At 38.6% G+C, this 21,263-nt stretch overlaps 1 protein-coding gene across 3 annotated transcripts in view; it reads right to left on the bottom strand.

The window, feature by feature from the left end:
- Positions 1 to 203: 203 nt before the first annotated feature.
- LOC145980090 (uncharacterized) overlaps positions 204 to 21,263 on the bottom strand; it is a 96,574-nt gene continuing 75,514 nt past the window's right edge. For all 3 annotated transcript variants that reach the window (XM_083113088.1, XM_083113090.1, XM_083113089.1), the window contains 12 exons: positions 20,835 to 20,932; positions 19,487 to 19,616; positions 17,064 to 17,291; positions 14,375 to 14,593; positions 11,644 to 11,914; positions 11,261 to 11,418; positions 9,005 to 9,202; positions 6,588 to 6,794; positions 4,934 to 5,190; positions 4,411 to 4,525; positions 3,381 to 3,540; positions 204 to 456 (listed from right to left, as the gene is read on the bottom strand). In XM_083113088.1, coding sequence (XP_082969214.1) covers positions 285 to 456; positions 3,381 to 3,540; positions 4,411 to 4,525; positions 4,934 to 5,190; positions 6,588 to 6,794; positions 9,005 to 9,202; positions 11,261 to 11,418; positions 11,644 to 11,914; positions 14,375 to 14,593; positions 17,064 to 17,291; positions 19,487 to 19,616; positions 20,835 to 20,932 — 2,213 coding nt within the window. In that variant the 3' untranslated portion in view covers positions 204 to 284. The remainder of the gene's footprint in view (positions 457 to 3,380; positions 3,541 to 4,410; positions 4,526 to 4,933; positions 5,191 to 6,587; positions 6,795 to 9,004; positions 9,203 to 11,260; positions 11,419 to 11,643; positions 11,915 to 14,374; positions 14,594 to 17,063; positions 17,292 to 19,486; positions 19,617 to 20,834; positions 20,933 to 21,263) is intronic.

The following is a 21,263-nucleotide window of genomic DNA, read 5'->3' as shown; positions in this document are numbered from 1 at the left end:
ACATAGCAACGAGCACCCCCTGCTGTGACGTAACTATAACGTCTTGTGTTTATTGGTCACAGAAGATTTCAAGCATCAGGCCCAATTTCGTCTTAATCCGACCCTGATAGATAAATGGCTAGTAGCGGCGAATTGAGTGATAAAACTTGGGGTTAAATAGTAGTATATAAATTAAGCATTCTAACTATAGTGTTTCCTAGAAATTTACTCGTTCAACATTTTAGCTGGCATTCAGAAAGACACCAATGTCTCCAAAAGTTTTCATAAATACTGATACAAAAATATCATGTCTTGCAGGAACCGAAAAATTTTCTCTTTTTCATAATAGATTTTAGCTTTACTCTTTTCTTCTTCTTCTTTTCGCCGTTTTCTTCTTCTTCGCTTTCTGACTCGTCCGTTATGTAGCCATACACCCAGAGAAGGCGCAGAATGTTGGCAGCTTTTTGTTCTTCATGACTAGAAATAAGAATGCTTAATTGTGGAAACGTCATAAGCAGCAGTGTTGTGGTGTGGTCATGGATGACCGTCCTCAGAAAGGATTAAAATTTGGATTTTGCAAAAAATTACTAATCTATTTCTTACATTTGTATTTATTTTCCTTACTTGCATTTCTCTGTGTCTTGAATGTCATGTACAACTTATCCAAGACAAGACTGTTCCAGGCAAACTCGTTAACTAAAGTGCACAGCCATTTGTTTTCTCCTCTCGTTTCCTCACAGGGACATTTTTGTCTTGGTCAAGCCGTATCTTAAGCCCGCATCACAAGGAACTGGAATTCCAGTAGGTATGCCCTAGTTGGCGCTGGACTGGCTACCAATTTGCTTGTTTTCGCCTCACACGATACTTATCAGCGTACTTGTCGATAGACTTTTATTCCCATACGAAGGAAGTTGTAATGGCGGCCGCGTGAGATGTAAACAATGTATCACTTCACATTTTTAAAAGCCGATAACTATTCAACCGAGAGGAATAACGTTTCGTATAAAACATTATTAGGTACAAAACAATGGCGCTGCTTAAATACATACATTACAACGTTTACTGTACAGGTATGGAAGAATATTTTAGTTGTTCTAAATGTAAACGCCGTGCACACGGTGTAACTCAACGCGCCTTTCATGCTGTATACGTTATACATTGCTGGAGTAACACTCGGAAACCACAGACAAAAGCGCTCATTTGCACATCCACAGATTATCTTCACATGGCGAAACTTTGCTCTGATTGGCTGTTCCACAGAATCCAGTCGAGGAAAGCAAGTAGCAATTAGAACATGTCCGATTCCTCCAAACCAGTCAAGTAGTCAGCCAGGCGGCCATGATTGCTACATAGAAAATTAGTTCAGCGCCAACTAGGGCATTCCTACTAGAAATCCAGTTCCGTGTGATAGGGGCTTTAGAAGCTACTCTTATTTAGTCTCACCATTCTTCACTAAGGTTTCCGATTTTTCCTCATTTGTAATATTTTTATCTGAGCTTAAATTAGGAGGAATAGGGTTTGAGTTTGTTTTGAAATCCACTTTATGCACATAGGGGCTAATCGGAACTGGACCTACAGTTTAAAGTGGAATCCGAACCACTATGTGTCTCCACCGGGTATCGAACCTGGAACACATAGGAAAGGTGTAGGTGAAGCAGGATTCTCATTTCACCTAAAAAGGTGATTGTATCATAAATCACAGTATCGTGTACTGATTAGCCTTTAGGCGAAATGGAAATAGTATGGTTCCTTGGAGGTACACAAACTTGTAACCAGAAAATTGAAGAGATATCAGAGGGTTGGACTTCTACTTTCATCCCCATGGGTGTCGCCAGAAGTTAATAAGGGGGGGGGTCTCAGAGCATTTATAAAACTTGATTAATACAAATGGCAACAAGAATCATTATTATTACCACGGCCATAATTGTTATTTTACAATTATAACTATTATAAACTAATAAAAATACAATAATTTTCTTCCAAATTTATTATTATTATTAAATAAATGGATAGACTTTTCTTCTCGATTCACCAGATGAATAAATATCTTACAAAACTGTTTCACAATTCTTTTTAGATTTCATGAAGCAAATGTATTGAAATTCATAGTTATTGTATTTTGTTATTAACTATTACACACCCCGTCCAAGCAAGCGTTTAAGACTAAGGATACATTTTACTCATGAAGATTATATTGTGTGATCTCCAGTGATGTGCGTCTACGCGTAAACAACGATAGTCTACATTCTACACGTAGACTATTTTATACACGTAGATTAGGTAATCTACGTAAACAACATGGCGAAAGGTGATAACTTAACAAAGGGCGCCGTGGAATTAAAAGAAAATTATATTGCGTATCAGTTGCTGATATGTGAGGAGAACTTTTCGTACTCTTTCTTCCAAATTCGAACAATTTCTCACCTAGGAAGAAACCTAATATAGGAAATATTCTAGTGTTTTATGGGGAAAAGACCACTCTTGCCTCACCACTGCCATCTGTTGTTGTTTTATGCATACTATTTATCTTCCATAGTTGATAATAGAAGAGAAGAGAATTTTTTGTTGTAAATAGGATTCTTTTCATTTCGTTAGGATACAATATAGTTGAAAATTTCACTTTCCATTCATGAAAGCCTTGAAAATTAATTTTAATGCACTTTAGATTGTCTACGTAGTCTATGTAAACTACAACCCAATGTAATCTACGCGTAGATTACGTTTAGACAACGCATGTAGACGTAAACTTATAGTCTACGGCACATCACTGGTGATCTCACACAAAACTATTTCTTTTTTTAAATTGTAGCACTACGATTTTTATGTAATAGCTACTTCGTTTAGAATATGATTTCAGTAATTGTGAATATCATTAAGTAGGCTATGTCAAAGCATCAGCGTTCTACAAACACGTAATAAACGGTTATTTTTTCTTTAAACCGTAGATCCAGCTCTAATTTGCCTATATGTACATAAAAGTGGACTTCAAACACAAATAGAATGATTTCAAAATACTTTTATCTGGCGCGGTGCCTCGGCCAGTGCCCGAGTTGCCCCTCCCTAGGGCTAGCTCTGAGAACGAGACTGGATTTTAAATTTCGAAACGAATCCAAATCTCAGTACCATTACAACTTCCTCGTCGTTTCCTTTTGGTTTGAGTTGGTGTTTTAAGTCCACTTTATGCACAGTAAGGCTAATCGGGACTGGACCTACGGTTTAAAGTGGGATCCGAACCACTCTGCCATGTGCCTCCACCGGGTATCGAATCCAGGACCCCTCTATTACAAGGCAACGACGTACTTCCTCGTCGTGATTATCCTTGTGGTAACAATATGCAACGTTAATTAAGTCGAGAACAATAATAATAATAATCTACGCACGCAACGCACGGACGGACTCACCTGACATATACGTGGCAGCACGTGACCACAATCAACAATACAACTGTTGGTACAACAATGGATACAGCAATTATTGATGTTCTCCCACTAAATCTCTTCAGAGTTTTGATAATTACAGGATCCTTCATCACTGATCTGAAGAAAGATGGACCTCTGTATACTGTGGATAAAACAACAATATCGAAGTGAATATAGTAGATCTTCGATAATCCAAGGCATATATACAGGGTGTAACATAAATATATGTCAATACTTGGGGAACATATTCCTCACATGGAGACGATGAAATAATGTTATATGAACATGGGTCCGGAAATGCGTCATGGAGCGCATTTTCGAAAACGCTGCACACTGTGTATGAGGCGAAAGCGGTGTTGTGTAGAATCTCGAAAAAGCTGTCAGATGCCACATACCCCACATCTGAACTGGCGGGAAAAATGGAAGGAGACATTGGCGTTGACCCCGGGGGAAATTGGAGGGTGGGGGGGGGGGGGTCGAGAAACACATCGTAGTCAGGAAACGCTGAAGGTATGTGTACGTGTGTACCCGGTTTCCCACATGAAATAAACTATTGAAATAGTGTGAAAAGAGCAAGTGTGTGTATTAAAAGAAAGAAAGTTAACATCCCCGTCGGTTTACATAGTAAGGAAATAAATCTAGCCCAGCCGTTTCCCTTAGAGCACATACCTCTTACATCGCTGTGCTCCGCCAAACATCTGAGACCCACTGCTCCCCTGCCCTTCCTATTTATAGGCCCCGCTAATGACCTAAGCCATTACTGAAAACTTTCCGCTGGTCGGTTGTCGCTGTCGGACACACCTACCTACCCCAACGTCCAAGAATATAGACGTACAGGAATACATTATCAAAACCCATGAAACTAAAAACCGACCGATCCAATTAAATTCATTAATTTACATATAAAATAAAAAGTATCAAGTAATGATCGCATCATTACAACCTGTAAAGGAAAAAAATAGGTTAAAAACCTGAAATCAAAGGTCTAGTGGTAAGTCACGTGGTGCATTACCTTTTAATTTGACCCAGTTTGTTCTCCAACTCAAATTGTAGTTAGGCTGCACAACAATGCATTCCCAGACACCTTCGTGGGCTTTCTTGACGGGCGCAACTGTCAAGTTTACTGACTGGGAAAGAAAAAAACAAACTAATGTGATTAAAATGCCGGAAAAATGTATTGCATTGCATATTTTATATCGCGCTAATAATATTGTACACCCTGTCTACTACAAAATTAAAGTCGATATAAACAAATACACGTGACCTGAGGGAAAGCCTATTGGTTAAATCCAAGAGCAGGAGTATAGGAATATGATGCGAACGACATTTAACTAACCACCGGAATAAAGTTGTTTAATGAAAGATACACCAACAAAAAAGGTGTCTCTTTATCACAGTCCGGCGGTTAGGTCAGGAATCATTTACAAAAGCAGAGAATTGGGAGAATTAATTGTTATACTACTTAAGATATATGCACTAAAGCATGAAACAGTCGAAGGAAAAGCATAAGGATAAAAAAAAAACCTGCAACGAACCATTGCCTTCATATTGACGTCATCTGTCTTCCAGAGAGTGTCTTCGAACATCCACTGCTGCTGGGCGCTGCCGAATATCCTGACGATGAAATTGCTTTGGCACGACAGTCGTAGCTTCCTCCCTTTGTTGATGAAGAGAGATGGTTTCTTCGAGAGAACAACCAGTGATATTATATTGAGAGTGTAGCGGTCTCCGCTTGGGGGCTCCACCAGGCATGCGTACACTCCACTATCTTCCGATTGCAAGGATGAAATGTCTGCAATTAAAATTAATCACGGTTTCAGTGATACAATATGGATTAAGTTCGTTATGCCCTTGGTGGAAAAGAGTGAAAATTACTTGGAATTATTCCAACCATTCAGGTTTTCAATGTTTATAAAACAATGCTTTGAAAAATATTTTAGAACGTGACTGTTTCCAAAGATTTTTAAATATCCCCCATTTGGTTAATTCCAAAGAAAATAAATGAGTATAATTGTGATCACCTGCTATTTATTTTTAAAAAAAATATTTCATGGAATAAAGAAACTTAGACTTTTATATTAACTTTACAACTGTACATAGAAGGCTTGAAAGGGTTAAATACATTATAACATTTCGTTTTGAGCCTACTTAATGCTCAGGCATGCTACTCGTCACTGAAGCAACATTTTAAGTGGGATCTGAAACTCCCTGAGAATGTCCATGATGGCTCAGTGGTAGCGTCGTTGCCTTGTAATCGAGGTGTCCCGGGTTCGATACACGGTGGAGGCACATAGTGGTTCGGATCCTACTTTAAACTGCCGTTCCTGTCCCGATTAGCCTTACTGTGCATAAAGTGGACTTAAAACACCAACTCTACTCAACTCTCCGGGAATGGAACCTGTGACCCGTAGATAAGACAATAAAACGTTCGTAAATGCTACAGGATAATCACAAATAATGCAACAGGTATCCTAATGTAATGCAGTACAGGTCGACCATAAAAGTGGCAGAAACACGAAGTAAGAAAATCAAATCAAACCACTCTGTTAAACTACGTATGTAATGTGGCAAAACCTGTACCGAGCGCCGTGATTTCCGAAAGGGTTTTCCCTCCACTAACCCCTCCTACCCACACAAACACACAGAGGGGAGAGAAAGATAAGGGTAATACAGCGAAAAAGAAAGGGAAAGAAAGAAAGATAGCAAGAAAATACAAAAAAAAGATAAATACAGGATGTTCCAAAAGTCACGCAACCCACTCTTCGATCGTTTATAACATGATAACCATGAGATATTCACGTCCGGATTTGTGAATTATGAAGCCTCGTTCATTACGATTTTGATTATCAAGTAATTAGATACAGGAACTTCTAGGAAGTGAAAATGAAGTATTTTCACTAAGACATGGGTCTTAGCGACATAAGCAGTCCAGAATCTTAAAAATAAACCTATCTATGAACTTTAATATCTTGGTTGATTCTAATAGATAGTTATATATGTTTTCCGTATATATATGTTTTGGGAACTGGCTCTTAATATATGGTCGCTATTTTGAGGCTACTAGTTTACGAACCTTAGCGTCTAACTATGCATTAGTTACCAATTGGTGTCTGAGCATCGCAGTAATTTTCCAATTGTGCTGTTTGCAGAAGTTGATAAGGAATGTATTTGCACTCTCGATATACTCACACACATCCTCGTCGTCCATCTGCATCCTGTCTGGATCCAGACGAAGAGCAGCGTCGTTCTTGAACCAGAGAAGGGTCCCGGAAGGAATCTCCAGGTCTATGACGTCAAGCAGCTTCCTGTTGCAGCTGAGGGTGACAGACTTTCCCACGGCCCCAGCGAGGGTGACCTGCTCCTTCCCAACGCTTCTCCTCACGGCAAGGATTGTCTCTACGACATGATAAACGTAAAACACAAGTTATTCTTTCACTTCGTGAGATGTAACCGTCTTCTTCAAGGTTCATTATCTTTCTCTTGCCTACAAAGCAACGCTATTCTGTCACTTTTGGCTAATTGCGACCATGAGTGTGAATGATGATGACTAGGCCTAGATGTAATTGATGAGATGGTACTCACGAACACCCATGCCCAGGGCTCGAACCCATAAATTTCGGTGACGAGATGGAAAGTCGAGTCGACAGGTTCATTAGTGATTACGAGTACGAGTATTTCAAAAATTTTAATATTTTCAGTTGAGCTTACACACATCCAAAATTGAAAGGTTTAACCCATTTCTTGAACATTGGATTATAATTTATTTTATCTTTTTTATTATGTAATAATTACTTTCACACATCCCATTTGTTTGTTTCCTAATAATTCATCGCTCGCTTGCGAATTTTAGCTAACTAGTTACAATACATAACTAGTTAAAAATCTTATTGAAAGTATTGGAAAAGGTTTTATTCAATATGTAGTTTCATGCGCATATTTCTCTTACAGCTTTTTCCGGTGTATGTATAGTTCTGCACAAACTTAAAGAAACTTGGACGTTATCTTCCTCACAGTCTTGACGAGGCGAGTGGTCACACTACAATAATTGGCAACATGGAAGGGAATATGGCAGCTACATCCCTCTTCAAGACTGTGAGGAAGGTAAGGTCGTGGTTTCTTTAAGTTTGTCCAGAACTTTATTGACATTGTTAGTGTCCCACTTACAAATCCAACGATTATCCTTGTATTCACAGTACGAACAGGCAAAATAACTACAAATGAAACTGTTTTTGTTGGATTTTATAATTTTTTATGTTTAGTTTTGCTTCTTTCCTGTTGTTTCATGAATTTTAGATCCATTTTCTAGCATAACTTACATATTTAAATATTCTACCCTTGTCTTTTTAAGAAGTACGCCATAAAGCGAAATAAGGTTAGGTTAAAGCACAATTTTATTTTTAACAGAAATCTTTGTCAATGGATTAAGTAATTAATTGTAGTAGGTTATGTTTCCTCCAGAAATTTTTTTTAAAAAAAAACCTTTGTGTGAGGTCCCTTTGCTGACCACTGTTGTCGCTTTAACCTCTGGTTTTAAGGTAAAATTTATGTACAATATAATAAAATTATATTCTGAAGCACGTGAAACACATCTGTATTTTTAGAGGTACGCCGACTACTGCATCATGGAGAAACTTTCTGGTGTATTTTATATAACCTTGAAGTAAAAAAATGAAAAAAAAACCTACGTGGGTTGGAAATTTAATAGGGGCAACACTGCTGTATATACGCCATGAAACGGAACCGGTGCTTCTCACTTATACCACATGTTAGTTTGATACCTAAGCTACCTACCAGTAAATGGACTCTTCCTTCCAACGCTAGGCGCATGCGCAGTGACGAGAGGAATAGAGTATAATTGAAGTTGGCGGTCTAATGTTGTGTAGTCAGACTCAGAACCACACTAATGGTGATTCTCGCCGTATCTCCGGGACAGACCGTTAACTTATTACCTTGTCTTGGGTATTACTGTTCACTTTTGGAACATAACCTGCGACCTGCGTTGCGAAAGAAGAGGGGACACTTTCTGCTGAATCCTTCCGTCATTTTGAAGGACAATGCTCGGGTGCATGTAGCGCAATCTGTGGCTGATTTGTTACCTCGATGGGGCTGGCAGGTGCTTTACCATCCCCCATACTTCCCAGATTTAAGCTCCTGTGATTTTGATATGATCCCTAAGATGAAGGGCATTCGCTTCCGAACTGTTCCATTCTTCAGGCAATAAACAGCTCCATTCGAACCATCAACAGAACAAGCGCTGCTACAGAAGAACTACGACTTCCACATCGCTGGCAACGGTTGTACACTGGTGTGACTACATCGAAGGGCTGTAAAAGTTTCACAGAGGTATCTCTTTTGTATCATTTGTAAATTAATAGTTGCCACTATTAACTCTCCAACCCACGTATATTGCACTTAATTGCTTTTTACGTTTGCTTCGGTAGTTTCAACCAGCAAGTAATGTTGAATTATTCAACAACTCTCTTATTACTTGTCAAAAACAAAGGACGAAATTATTTTTATGTAATTTTTAAAATAATTTTGAGGTCATTCTTTTTGAGATTTTTAGGTCATCAACTTCCGAGACCTAGTTACAATACTCTGCCTACCTACTGATATATCGCCGCATACTTGAGCATTGCATCTCCCCCTATCTTCGCTCTCCCCAAAGCAGATGTCGCCGAAAAGACTGGGTGGTGGGGAGGTGCACGAGCGGGTCCTCGTCCCGTAGCCACCGCCGCAGCTCACGGAGCACCTCCAGGAACCCCATTCGGACCAACCCCCGTGGACGGTCGCCTCGTTCAAGTCTGCAAGGGAAGAGGATAAGAACTTCAGTTTAGCTTCTTCTTAATCCAGTCTGGGCTATGAAATTAGGATCTCAATCATTGCACAAGTCTTAACCAACCTCCCCACCTTCGCCTTCTGATGTCTGCCGAAATGCATTCATTGGCTGTGTCCGAAAGTTGCAAGACCATACTTGAAGCGAGCATACTCGCAGTTCGGTCTTGAAGCCTAGAAGCGGAAAGCTTTCGAACTGCACTTCGACTGCAGCGCCAGCACAAGTGAGGAATGCAACAAAAGTTGCTTCGAAACAATTATCAAACATGGATGTGCTTTCGTTACATAAAGATCACCAAATATCATTGTTTATGCACAAATTGCTCAAGTTATCACCATGTGACATAAATGAGCTTGTTCCCGGATATTTCAACATATTAGCGACAAAAATTTTTGCATGCGATGATGATGTGAAGAAAAAACCGACACCAACTCGAACGAGATGAGACACCCACCACCTCTTGTTTTCCGTGAACAACACACATGACTCGGAGTGAAGTTTATGTAACACAGCACGTTATTAATTACAGAAATATGAAATAACTTTGCTCTCAATTTTCACACATTCCGCAACATGGTTTACGATTGCGGGAAAAAAAATGTTTTCTCACTTTTAAACCCTTTTCACTACAGAAAAAAGAAACCATGCATATATGAATAAAACCAATAAAAAAAATACTTGTTATACTTACATTTCCACACAACGGAAGAACTACAACTGGTTGACTTCCGACGTCCATTTTTTAACAAGTGAAAAGCAAGCACAGATCGCAAGTGTGCACCGCTTGTGTACTGCGTGCTCTGGTCTTGTAGGCTCATTTGCTTGGCGCTTTCGAACTGCACTAGATGACGCCACTTCCGTCAAGACTGTACTTCAAGTCTGTACTTTGTACCTTTTGGACACAGCCTAAGTAAGGATTAGTTCTCTTAGCATAACTAATACATTGTTGGTCAAACACGAGAAAACTGCAGATAAGGCGAAAAGTGGTGAGGTTGATTGAGGCTTGTGCGATAAGTGAGACCTCAACAGTTTCCCTATTAACATCTCATAACCCTCCAGTGAAGTCAGAGGTCTCGGATTCTAACCCTGGGATTGTGTTTCTCTCAGCAACCACATTCCTCAGTTCATCATCATCGTCGCGATATAAAGGGATTGAGCATGAGCACGGATCCTCCAAATGCATAAGCGTAAAAAAATCCGAAGTTGAGAAAATGCATTTTGTGATTAGCTTGTAGGGATATGAGTGTCTTGGAAAAATACAAACAAATTTAACAACTAAATTAAAAACAATTTGGAGGAGTTCAAAAGAACATTTTTAAAAATATTCATCCCTGATTTTTTGGTTTTTAGAGAATTGAAAACACACCATGCATTATATGATAATAGACTGCAGGTTCAACTCCTCCCAAAATAGAATCCTGTGTACGCTACTGTATAATATAAAATACCCTTATGGTTCACAAATTACATTTTAATTTTGATAGATTCTGTTGATAACTAGGATCATTTTGTATTTTCGTTACTTAACAACCCCTTTCTACATCTCCAGGCTGATCGCGACGATGAGGATAAACGATGAACTGATGAAATAGGTACTGCGGCAAACATACATGCATACCTTATTCAGAGTACCAACCTAGGATTCTAGCGCAATAACTACTCTCCGTCCGCGCTGAGAACGAGGACAATGTAAACAAACCCACGTGGCTTGCGATAAATCCTATTGATTAATTCCGATACCAGATTCGCTCTTTAGAATATTATGAAGATAAAGACACACCACTTAACTACTGTAGTAATGTTGTACGACGTTATTTTATGAATTGTATACCTGTGGCCGATATTTAAAAATGAACCAACCAATAGGCAAGCTTACAAATCACGTACTTTTGTCTACATGGACTTCATTTTTACAATGGAGAGAATAGTATCTTGATATTTATGAGTAGAGATGGTAGCAGGAACAATCACTATGAGAAAAATCTATATATTTTTAAAAATATAAGGCACGAGAGAAAATATTTACCTGGTGGTTCTTCGCAATTGAGACTCCAGTAGATTATGCTGGAAGATGAGAAAGAAATCCAGTAAACAAGAATTGGATTGTCTGTTGAGTTCCATGAGAGAACTGGATAAAGTTTCTTCCCATCATCAAAGAAAATCTCCAGCTTCTTTTCGTTGTACCTAACCAAAGAAACGAGCACTCGTTAGGTTTAGGCACAATTAATAAATAATAAATGCTTTCAGACCGAAGCGACGCGCGACAGGAGACAAGTTGTACGGGCCCCATTCAGTCTGCAGAAAAGCATGAGCATGTTCTAACAGACCGAGGCGACACGATGCTTGTCGTGTCGCTTCAGTGCGAAAGATTGAATTTATTTCCGAAGTTTGTTTCCAAGTTACACTTACTTGATCAGATACTTATTCCAGCCTTCCGCAGGCATAGTTGGTTCGGATAGCTCGGTGAGGTTGTCCCCTACTCGCTTGGTTAGGTTCACGCTCACTCCTAAATTGAAGGACAGTCTGATGTATCTGGTCGGACGGTGAACCATGTGGAACAGGCCCAGGTGTCCAGTTCCGTTCCCAAGCATTTGAACGACGATGGCACTTCCATTGCCAACGATGCCTATTGGTGAAAACACTGTAAACTCATCGGATTTGGTCATCACGGTGGTGCACTCTGCAAGCAAGGAGAAGTTAGGCAGCAAACTCAGAGGCAAAGTTGGATTATACCCATTTGATGTTCAGTCAATAGAAACTTGTCGTTGTTGTCTACAGTGATTTATGCACACTGCCCCAAATTTCCCTCAGCACGCCCTAAACTTCTTACTAAAGGCCCAATGGTCATTTTGGCACTTAATTTACCTTTATACTCCCCTAAAAACGAATAAGTTTAGTAGAACAAGAGTCACACACAGAGGGATAAAGACAAAGAGAGAGAGAGAGAAGAGATGTAGAAAGATAGATAAGAAACTATAGAAAGAAAAAGGGACATAGAAGTAAAAGAAACAGGAGGTCTCTCTCTCTCTCTCTCTCTCTCTCACACACACACACACAAAGAGAGAGAAAGAAAGATAGAGAGAGAGGAGAGAGAGAGAGAGAGAGAGAGAGCGAGAGAGAAAGAAAGGGTTGAACATGAAAGGAAAATATATAAAGACAGAAAGATGAAAGAATAAGAAATAAGAATAAGAAATGTAGAGAAGGAGGAAAAGAGAAATAGATCATGATCACCAAAGAAGAACGTCAAGATAATTCCGAACGAAATTCTCTACCAACGCCACAGTTTCGCGTGTGTCGCTTGACAGCGGAGTGCGAAATCTCCTTGACCAGTACCATTACGCTTTTCTTACCCCAAGAACGCAATAAAAATACAGGGTGACCAAAATGTATTTCCAAAATTACAAAGATGCATTACAAAGAAACCATTACAGTTACAGCTGCATGGCTTATAACAAAAGAAAGAGAAACGCATAAAGTGTTTTCCTTTGTTCTAGGTAGAGGCTGAGTTGGTATTCGCGATTAAAATTACCACCTGAGCGCTAGTGTCGTTTCCAATATGGCCGCTCTAAGTAGGATAAATCTTTGTTTACATTCAGCAGTAGTACAAAAGAGCAGCGTGTTTTCATGACTGGTATGGTAGAAAACGTTTAAATTACGCATTATTTTTAAATATTGCGAATGCGATGTGAATTCCAGGTACTCTAACAAACGTGAAGCTGTATTGAGAACGAAGCATTTAATTATGATAGGCAAAAATAACACGGAAAATGCAGACGAAACTATGTTTACGCACTGGTTGTCCAAAGCAGTGTTGTATCATCTGCACGTCATGTAACTGGGCTTCTCGGAAATTATTTGAAAATAAAGGAATTGAAATTGACCTGTACTTGAAAAGCTGGGACAGGAGAAAATTGCGAACATATCGTTGCAGTTCTTTCTCGAAAGAGAAAGGCTGGTTTAATAATAATATTCACGATTTCATGACCAGGCTATACTCACTGAAAAAGGACATCGTACTGAATGAAACAGTAACATTAGCTTATCCACTTTTTTTCTGGTTACATTTGACATTAATTCATTCTCAAACTATTTTCATCTTCCCTCTTAATCGACTTGCACCTGTTCCAAATTTCATACATACGTAACACCGGTTATACATGGACGCTTCATGATTTTTCGAAAAAAAAAAGTTTTATTTATAAAGTACAATTTAAAACTTTACTTTCATGGAAATATATATTTATCTCTCGATAAATAAAGTAAGCAGACTCGTGCATTCTTCGTAATTTCCTTGCCGAATTACAGTGTTATATCCCCCATACCAATCTTCTGTCAATTACGGTTTCCCTGATTTATTAACAAATTTCATTTTGTTGACTCCACGGGGTGGAAACACATGAAAACTTTTAATTTGTTCTGACCCATAAAACTATTTAGAGCAAAAAAAACAAAAAAAAACCTGAACAGTAGACCTTACTTTTTTGCATATTCACCATGCTTTAAACGACTTCAACACAACGTATCCTACTTAGAGTACTTCCTGAAAATCCCGGCAGATGGCATATCGGTTAATTTTAATCGCGAATAGGGGGCGCTGCAATCGCCGGAACTGAAGATGGCGCCAGTGAAGGAGAAAGCTCAATGTGTTTATGTTATCACGAGCACAGCAAAAATGTACAGCAGAATTTTTATAAGCAGATAATGGTCGTCCATATTCCCTCCTAAAATTTCGCTTACCAGTAATAGGTGACTTGGTTTCATTATATCGTAAAACACATCGAACTTTCTCCTGCACTGACGTCATTTTCAGTTCCAGCGATTGCAGTGCCTCCTATACCAACTCAGCCTCTAAAAGAAAGGGAAGAACTCTATGAGTTTCTTGTTCGTTTGCCAGCTATGCAGCTGTAACTGTAATAGTTCCTTTGTAATAAAGCCTTTGCAATATTGGAAAGACTTTATGGCCAGTCGACAAGCCTATAATTCCTTACATCTATCGCCTCTGCTTTCATGCTTATATAGTCATGAATGTAGAAAATCTGCCGATGTAGTTAAGATCCGAATATCTGTGTGAATTGGTAAGATTATTCGGATTAAATTAAACAATAAACAGTTTATAAATGTAACAGATTCAGCGTCTCACCTCCACAAGTCTGCTTCCAACCAATGGGGACCTCTGACGAGATCATGAACATGGATGGGGTGAACGTTGGCTGCACGGTTGTCCATTCCATCAAGGAATGCTCCTCCTCGCCAAGCCCCACTTCGAATCCAGTCAGTTTCACTTTTACCCATAAAGTGATCCACTGTGATCCACGAACTAAACCGGCGAGTTTCCCCTCCTTAACCAATCGCATCTCGCCTACAGAATGAAGGAGATTGGATCAGTGTACTATGTGCATAAGCTAATGTTTCTGGGATTTTAAATATTCGTCCGATTTCCCTCATTATACACGCGGGGCACGCATACACACATATAAGTGTCGGCCGATCTCGATAGTGGAGTGGTTAGCACAGCGTGCCACGACGTCAGTCATCCCTGGTTCGAATTCCAGCTTGGACATGGGTGTTCTTTGTGAGTGCCCTTTCATCAATATAATCTAATCCATTCATTTCATTTTCATCGTCGCGATTAGCAAAAGTGGCAGAACAGTAACGTAAGATAACCTAAAGTACAAATACAATACAAGTTATATTACCCCTCCCCCATTAATACTTTCGTCTTAGTTTTGTAGGATGGTTAGTTAGGCCTATATTTTCATATTTCATATCTCAAATTTCTTTTAAAATTTTTTGGTCCTTTTCAAAGGGATTTTCGCCGGTGGAGGCATGAGACTGTAGCTCCCGAAGTCCTCTTAAATCCCCCACATTAGAGTAGCATAAGATACTGTCTTACTGTATTGGAAAATACATTTTATTCGCTATTTGGTATTATACACAGTATATTTTTTAACTGCATTAGTTGTGTATAAAATGCTTGTGTATAAAATGACTGCAGGACTGAAATTTCGATAAACTTTCTACAGAGTACATCTAATGTCCTGTGTGTGCCAAATTATAAAGTAAGGAATGTGCTGTTTATAATATCAAATAGTAAATAAAATGCATAATGTTAGTGTTACGATTCCCCATCCTTCACACATATCATAACATAAGAACGTATTTTAGATTATCACCCTTCAATTACAAAGTAAATCTTCAATATAGATCTTATCCGAATTCAGATTTGAACAGTGCAAACACTGAAAATGATTCCATAACATAAAATTATCTTCGAAACAAGAAAATCTTCCACAAACTGCCCAGATCATGCCTGACAAGACAGACTCCAACAGAAAGCTTTCCGGGCTTACCTTCACACATAGTGAACAGAAATTTTGAATGTTATACCTCAAAACATATTGTACTTCAGACTTAGTGCTAAATACATAAGTATTTTTAATAAGATTAACTTTTAATGCAAATGATTTTTTTTATCACCCTGTCTCTGAACCGCCCATCCCAATTTTTCCATCAAGCAATAGTACCCACTCTCAGCTACCTGTATATAAAATTTGGGTGAAATTGAAGGGGGGGCATTGCACGAAATTCGCTTTTGAAGTTAGTCATTTATTTTTCTAAAAAGATACATGAAACTACATAAAATACATGATTATTGATACACTGATCAGAAATCTTATTTAAATGAAAGCTTATACTATCCTGAGCAAAAGAAATCAAACTTGAAGTTTCTACGGCAAACCTGAGAGAAGATACTATAATTTATAGCCTAATGCGTGTCATTCAAAGTGGAGCCGCATGTGGCGTACAGGGAGATTTTTAAAATCGCGAAATTTCTGAACCCCTTGACCAATCTCAAAAAAGTTGTCATTCTTGTAATTAGCATCAAAAGTTCTATAAGTATACCGAATTTCATCAAAATCGGAGATGGTGGGTGACATGGCCTGGATGATTTGACGTGGAATGACCCTTAAACTAACACGTGTTTGAGAGCTAGTATCTCCTTACCTAGTTAAAAGCACATAAAAAGTAACAAAGTAAGGACAAAACCATGGGCGTCCGCAGGATTTTTTTCCTGGGAGGGGCAAGCCTCCAGGGGGGCAAACGAGGAACATTTTCGCCCATAATAGTGTTGTCCCCTCATAAAATATTGCTTCAATTTGAATTTATCATGTTCTTGCAATAATTAACGTATATTATTTTGGCGGAAATTAAATTATATGTGTGAAATATATATTTTTTGGTTGACTTTCATCTTCCAGAGGGGGCCGTGGTCCCCCTTGCACCCCTCCCTTCCGGACGTCCAATACGCAGCCCTACAGAGGATTATGCCATGCTGACTGTAAGTCCAGACACCAGACCCTCGTTGGTCTGCAACATTTCAGTTATTATGTTCCGCTGGAAAATATACATGTCAACCTAAAATTATATATTTCACACATATTCATTACAGCCACAGACTCGTAAAAATGGCTGCAAGACGACTATAACCAAACTGAAACAACGGTTCGCGGGAAATGCCTTGCAGAAGCACTCTAGAAAAAAAATCTTGCTTGCCCTTCCCATTGGATTGATTTGCTTTATTTTACTTCGCTTTTGTGCCACTTTTGGTTAATTTGCGAAGATGGGGATGAGTTAGGATGCGAAGAAATTTATGAATGGACAAACATCCATACCCATGCCGTGATTCGAACCCGGAACCCCTGGCGTCGTACTCTGCCACGGTGGCCGGCCCCTTCCCATTGGTAAAATCCTGCGGATGCCCTTGTATGCGACCTTCTGAATCCCCGACGTTCCTCATTAATTAAGCCTTAGAGTATGCTACTTCTTACCATCGTGAGGCTTGTAATGCAGAAGAACCTTTCTATCCGACCGCACATCAATCCGATAGTAAGTGCTCAATTCAGACTGTTCAGCTTGAGTGAGGATAATGGAGACTGACAGGGGGTCATCCGGATTCCAGCTTTTGACGGTGACGTTGAGTCTGTCCGTCTTTTGGGCAGGAGTAAGGAAAGACCCGTACGAAAAATTGGATTCCTTCGTTAGCACGATGCAATCCCCTGAGACAGAAACATAAAAATCTTAATTACAAAGACTTAACAACGAAGAACATATCGTTAACTTGTACATATGTGTACGTTCGTAAATTTATTTACAGAACCTGATAACGGCATGAGCCAACATGCAGCACTGTAGTTGAGAAATAACCACCATGCAATAAGGAACTTAGCTAAAGACAAGAAGTTGTACAAATTCAACCCATTCGCCGAGTAAAGATATTATGTTACCAGTAATACTGAAACACCAAGAGGACATTATAAGGTTACCATATCCATTAATGTGGAAATTCGCAGATGATTAATAATTATATAAATATATATATATATAGTATGTGTATATATGTTTAATGCTGTCTCTTATAATAATAATAATAATAATAATAATAATAATAATAATAATAATGTGTTCCCTGTTTATTTCACTGTGCAATGCAGTAAGAGTATTAAATGAAGGTAAATTGAATTGACTTTATTGCTGGGCGAGTTTCAGCTGTTGATGGTCGACCACCTAATCCCAAAAAGTACATATTAAAATAAAAACTACATTTTTCTATATCTTTTAAAACATCGATTTTTGAAGTCTTGACTGCTACTGAAATAATCCCCTACTGCACACACTATACTACTTTTGATGAAAGAGATATTTATATCATATAAGGAAAAAATGCACAATATTCAATCATAGTGTCTACAGTACATTCCACCCCCTGGCCGAAGCAATGAAACTCCCCTTCGTTCCAAAAACTTGGGAGCTGTTGACCTTTGACGCTGATGTGGAGGGAATTTACATGATGACTTTAAAGATTGCAATAGGGACAGCGAAGATACAGATTCCTGTGAAAGAACTTTCTAGAGTCTAGAGAAGAGAATCTCCTAAATACTTGCCGCTACTTAGGCTTATCCGAACAAATGTATTAGCTGTTGTTCACGTTCCGTGAATTTATCCTTCACCAAAGTTGTGAGCAAAATAATATCTGCTGTCTACATTTTCAATCTTCACTGCAAACAAATTACACAAAATAGATTTACCTAATATCAAGGGGGCTGACCGCAGTGCCAGGGGGGCTGATGCCAGTTCCAGGTGGGGCTCAGCTCCCCTGGCCCCTGCCTGGCTAGGGCCTGACGGTGGGTATAGAGATGAGGCTTCGCACATTATCGATCTCGGCGATAGTACTGGTGAAGTGAGTACCACCTCCCGGACCACCTTACCCTATACAGAGTTGCAGGTACCGAACAGAGGCGTTGCAAGGGGTGGCCGAAGTGGGCGATCATCCGGGGCCTCGCGTCACATGGGGCTTATTAAAAAAATGTAATGGAAATAATTTTTAAGGGCAATCAAACTTTTACCCGGCTTTAAATTCTAGTTAAACGTTACACTTTGAATCATTACGTCACAGATCTGTTAGAGCCTGGATTATTTTGTAAAGGTCAAAAAAGAGTTGGCACCTCTGCTGGCATGGTGGATTCTAGTTGTTGAATACTTCGTCTATTAGAAAAATATTTACAAAGCCATGTTTTACCTTTGAATTTAATATATTCTGTGTCTGTCTCTTTTAATTGTGCGCATTTTAATGGTTGATAATATTGTTTGTTTACATTTTGCGTAGGCTATTGGAACGAGCTAAATTGATTGAATTTTTATATAAATGCTCCATTTTGTAGAGTAATTCTTATTATTCATTGTGCTATAGTACTTACCTTAGAATAGTTGCTATAACTCACTAAAATCTCTATAAATTGCTCAAAATTACGGATCACAGTAAAGCTTCATCACCCGTCCAATTGCCAAGGTTGCCAGGTTCTCTATTATCCATTCAGAAGGACATCGTCTCGACTCTAAACTCTTTACAAGTCGTGAGTGAATTCAGCTCCAAGAAAAGCAGAGAAAGACATTTTTATGGTGAATCAAATTATTTATTTTAATTAAAATTTAATCAGTAGTTTTTATTTATTTATATTATTATTATTTTAATTTGATAGTATTTTTGCTGACGTATGCCTGAAGATTTTGTATGGATTCACATTGAGATTTCAAATTTAGAGAACGGTTTGAAGCCTCACATTCTAATCTCGCCCAGAGCCGCTATATGTTGCTACGCCAATGTGCCTAATAATAAACTTATTCTCATGTGTAAGTATGTATTTGCACTCCAAATATGTCAACTCTTGAGTACACAATCAAATACATTACTTACCTGGATACCAGCAGTCCCTTACGTTACAAACATCAATGGGTACTTTGGTATCTGTCGTGTAACACCAAGGACCGTCAAGCTTACTTCCTGGGTTTCTACAGAAGTTATGTTCCTCTCCTAGCTCTTCCGACTGGAAATTAAGTATCCACAATAAATCATGCGTTTTTGCAATATGTTGCCTTGGTTCTTGTACTCCAAAATTCGTAAGTGTGATTTGGAAATTTATATATATATATATATACATACATACATACATACATACTATAAAGTACGGAACTTAAAACAAAACTTCCAATTACATATGAGGAAATGAACATTTTACATATCAACATCTTTCCTATATGTATGACAGTGAGACGAGACGAGACTTTACAGTGTTGGTTTCTCTAGAGTGGTAGTCGTGCCTGAAGGGTACAAAATGACCATACGTGCCAACGCACCGCAAAATTTTAATTCTATCAATCAATAGATGGCCTTGTAATCAATGGGTTCCGGGTTCTATACAGAGTGAAGACATCCCATTTTAAATCGTAGCCCCAGTCCCGATTAGCCTATCAGTGAAACTCGTCTCGACGTGTGAATTCCTATCTTCTTCTAGCCTCAAGTTTCGCAACATAGAGTATAAACAAGATATACATCGTGGCGCCAAGAAATCTTTAAATGCTTATTCAGGTCATTAAGGAAAGCTTTTCTCAATAATGTTTCTCTGTTCGCTGAGAGATGTCAAACCCTGAACATATGCAGCCACGGAGCAAGCTCACAATTGCCACTAATGAATTGACACGATATAGTCATAAATAATTATTATAATCAGATGGATATGCATTTCGTATGTCCGAAGAAGTCATGTATAAAATAAATTTGTTTTAGGTCAAGGTTTTATTATCGTATCAAAGTCTCGATCTCGTATCAATTTAACAGAAGTTTGTCTCGTTCTCGATTTCGTGTCCCTTTCGAGAAGACGTTTCAGCTTCGCTCTCGCTACAACACCTGATTTCCATTTCTTTATGGTGCAAAAAAGAAGGCAAAGTGTGAAAAAATTGAAACTTTTATTTTAAATTCTGTGTATTAAGATTACACCTATACCTACTATTTTGACGAAATGAACCTTGTAAAAGGGATATGCATGATTGTGTTTTGTGTCTGTTCTCCAACACCGTTCACTATTTCGCCTTCATGCTTATTTAACCAAGAGAGGTTCAAAGAGCAAGATCATGCATATGTACAATATAATGCAAAGTATAATATTAGTATTAGCCGTGGCTGATTCACAATTCAAAAGTGAACTATACATTATTATTTAAAAAAAATGATAAACAAGATTTAGGTGACCGGAAAAAATGCTCACGTTTCCTCCAGCTTCGATCCATCGCCTGCAAGATCTGTTGGATTGTGTTACGCTTTGATTGCCACTGAAGTCCCTCCCAATTCCAGACAGCTTGCAGTCTGAAAAAGGAGAAAACTATAAACTACTCAGTAGTGGCAAATCGTATACAAAATCTTTGAAAGGTAACTACTACAGTTATTCGGAAATGATATGGGATCATTGCTTCGGTTTCACGATGAAATTTGTCAAAGATTCTTTAACCTCAATTATATACTGCTCATTCCTTATGGAATCATTAAAAACAAGTTTCTATAATGCATATATTGTTTGGCAACTTAGGTAGCGGTAACAATCAAAAGAGCAGTACACGCTGCAAGGTTATTTTTCAGGAAGGCCCTAATAACATTTTCTCCTAATTATATACAATGGGTAATAAAGAGTGCAATGGGT

The sequence above is a fragment of the Lepisma saccharinum genome, chromosome 27 (assembly GCF_977018435.1).
Source record: "Lepisma saccharinum chromosome 27, izLepSacc3.1, whole genome shotgun sequence".
Classification (NCBI taxonomy): Eukaryota; Metazoa; Arthropoda; class Insecta; order Zygentoma; family Lepismatidae; genus Lepisma; species Lepisma saccharinum.
This window is presented reverse-complemented; position numbering and strand designations above follow the sequence as displayed.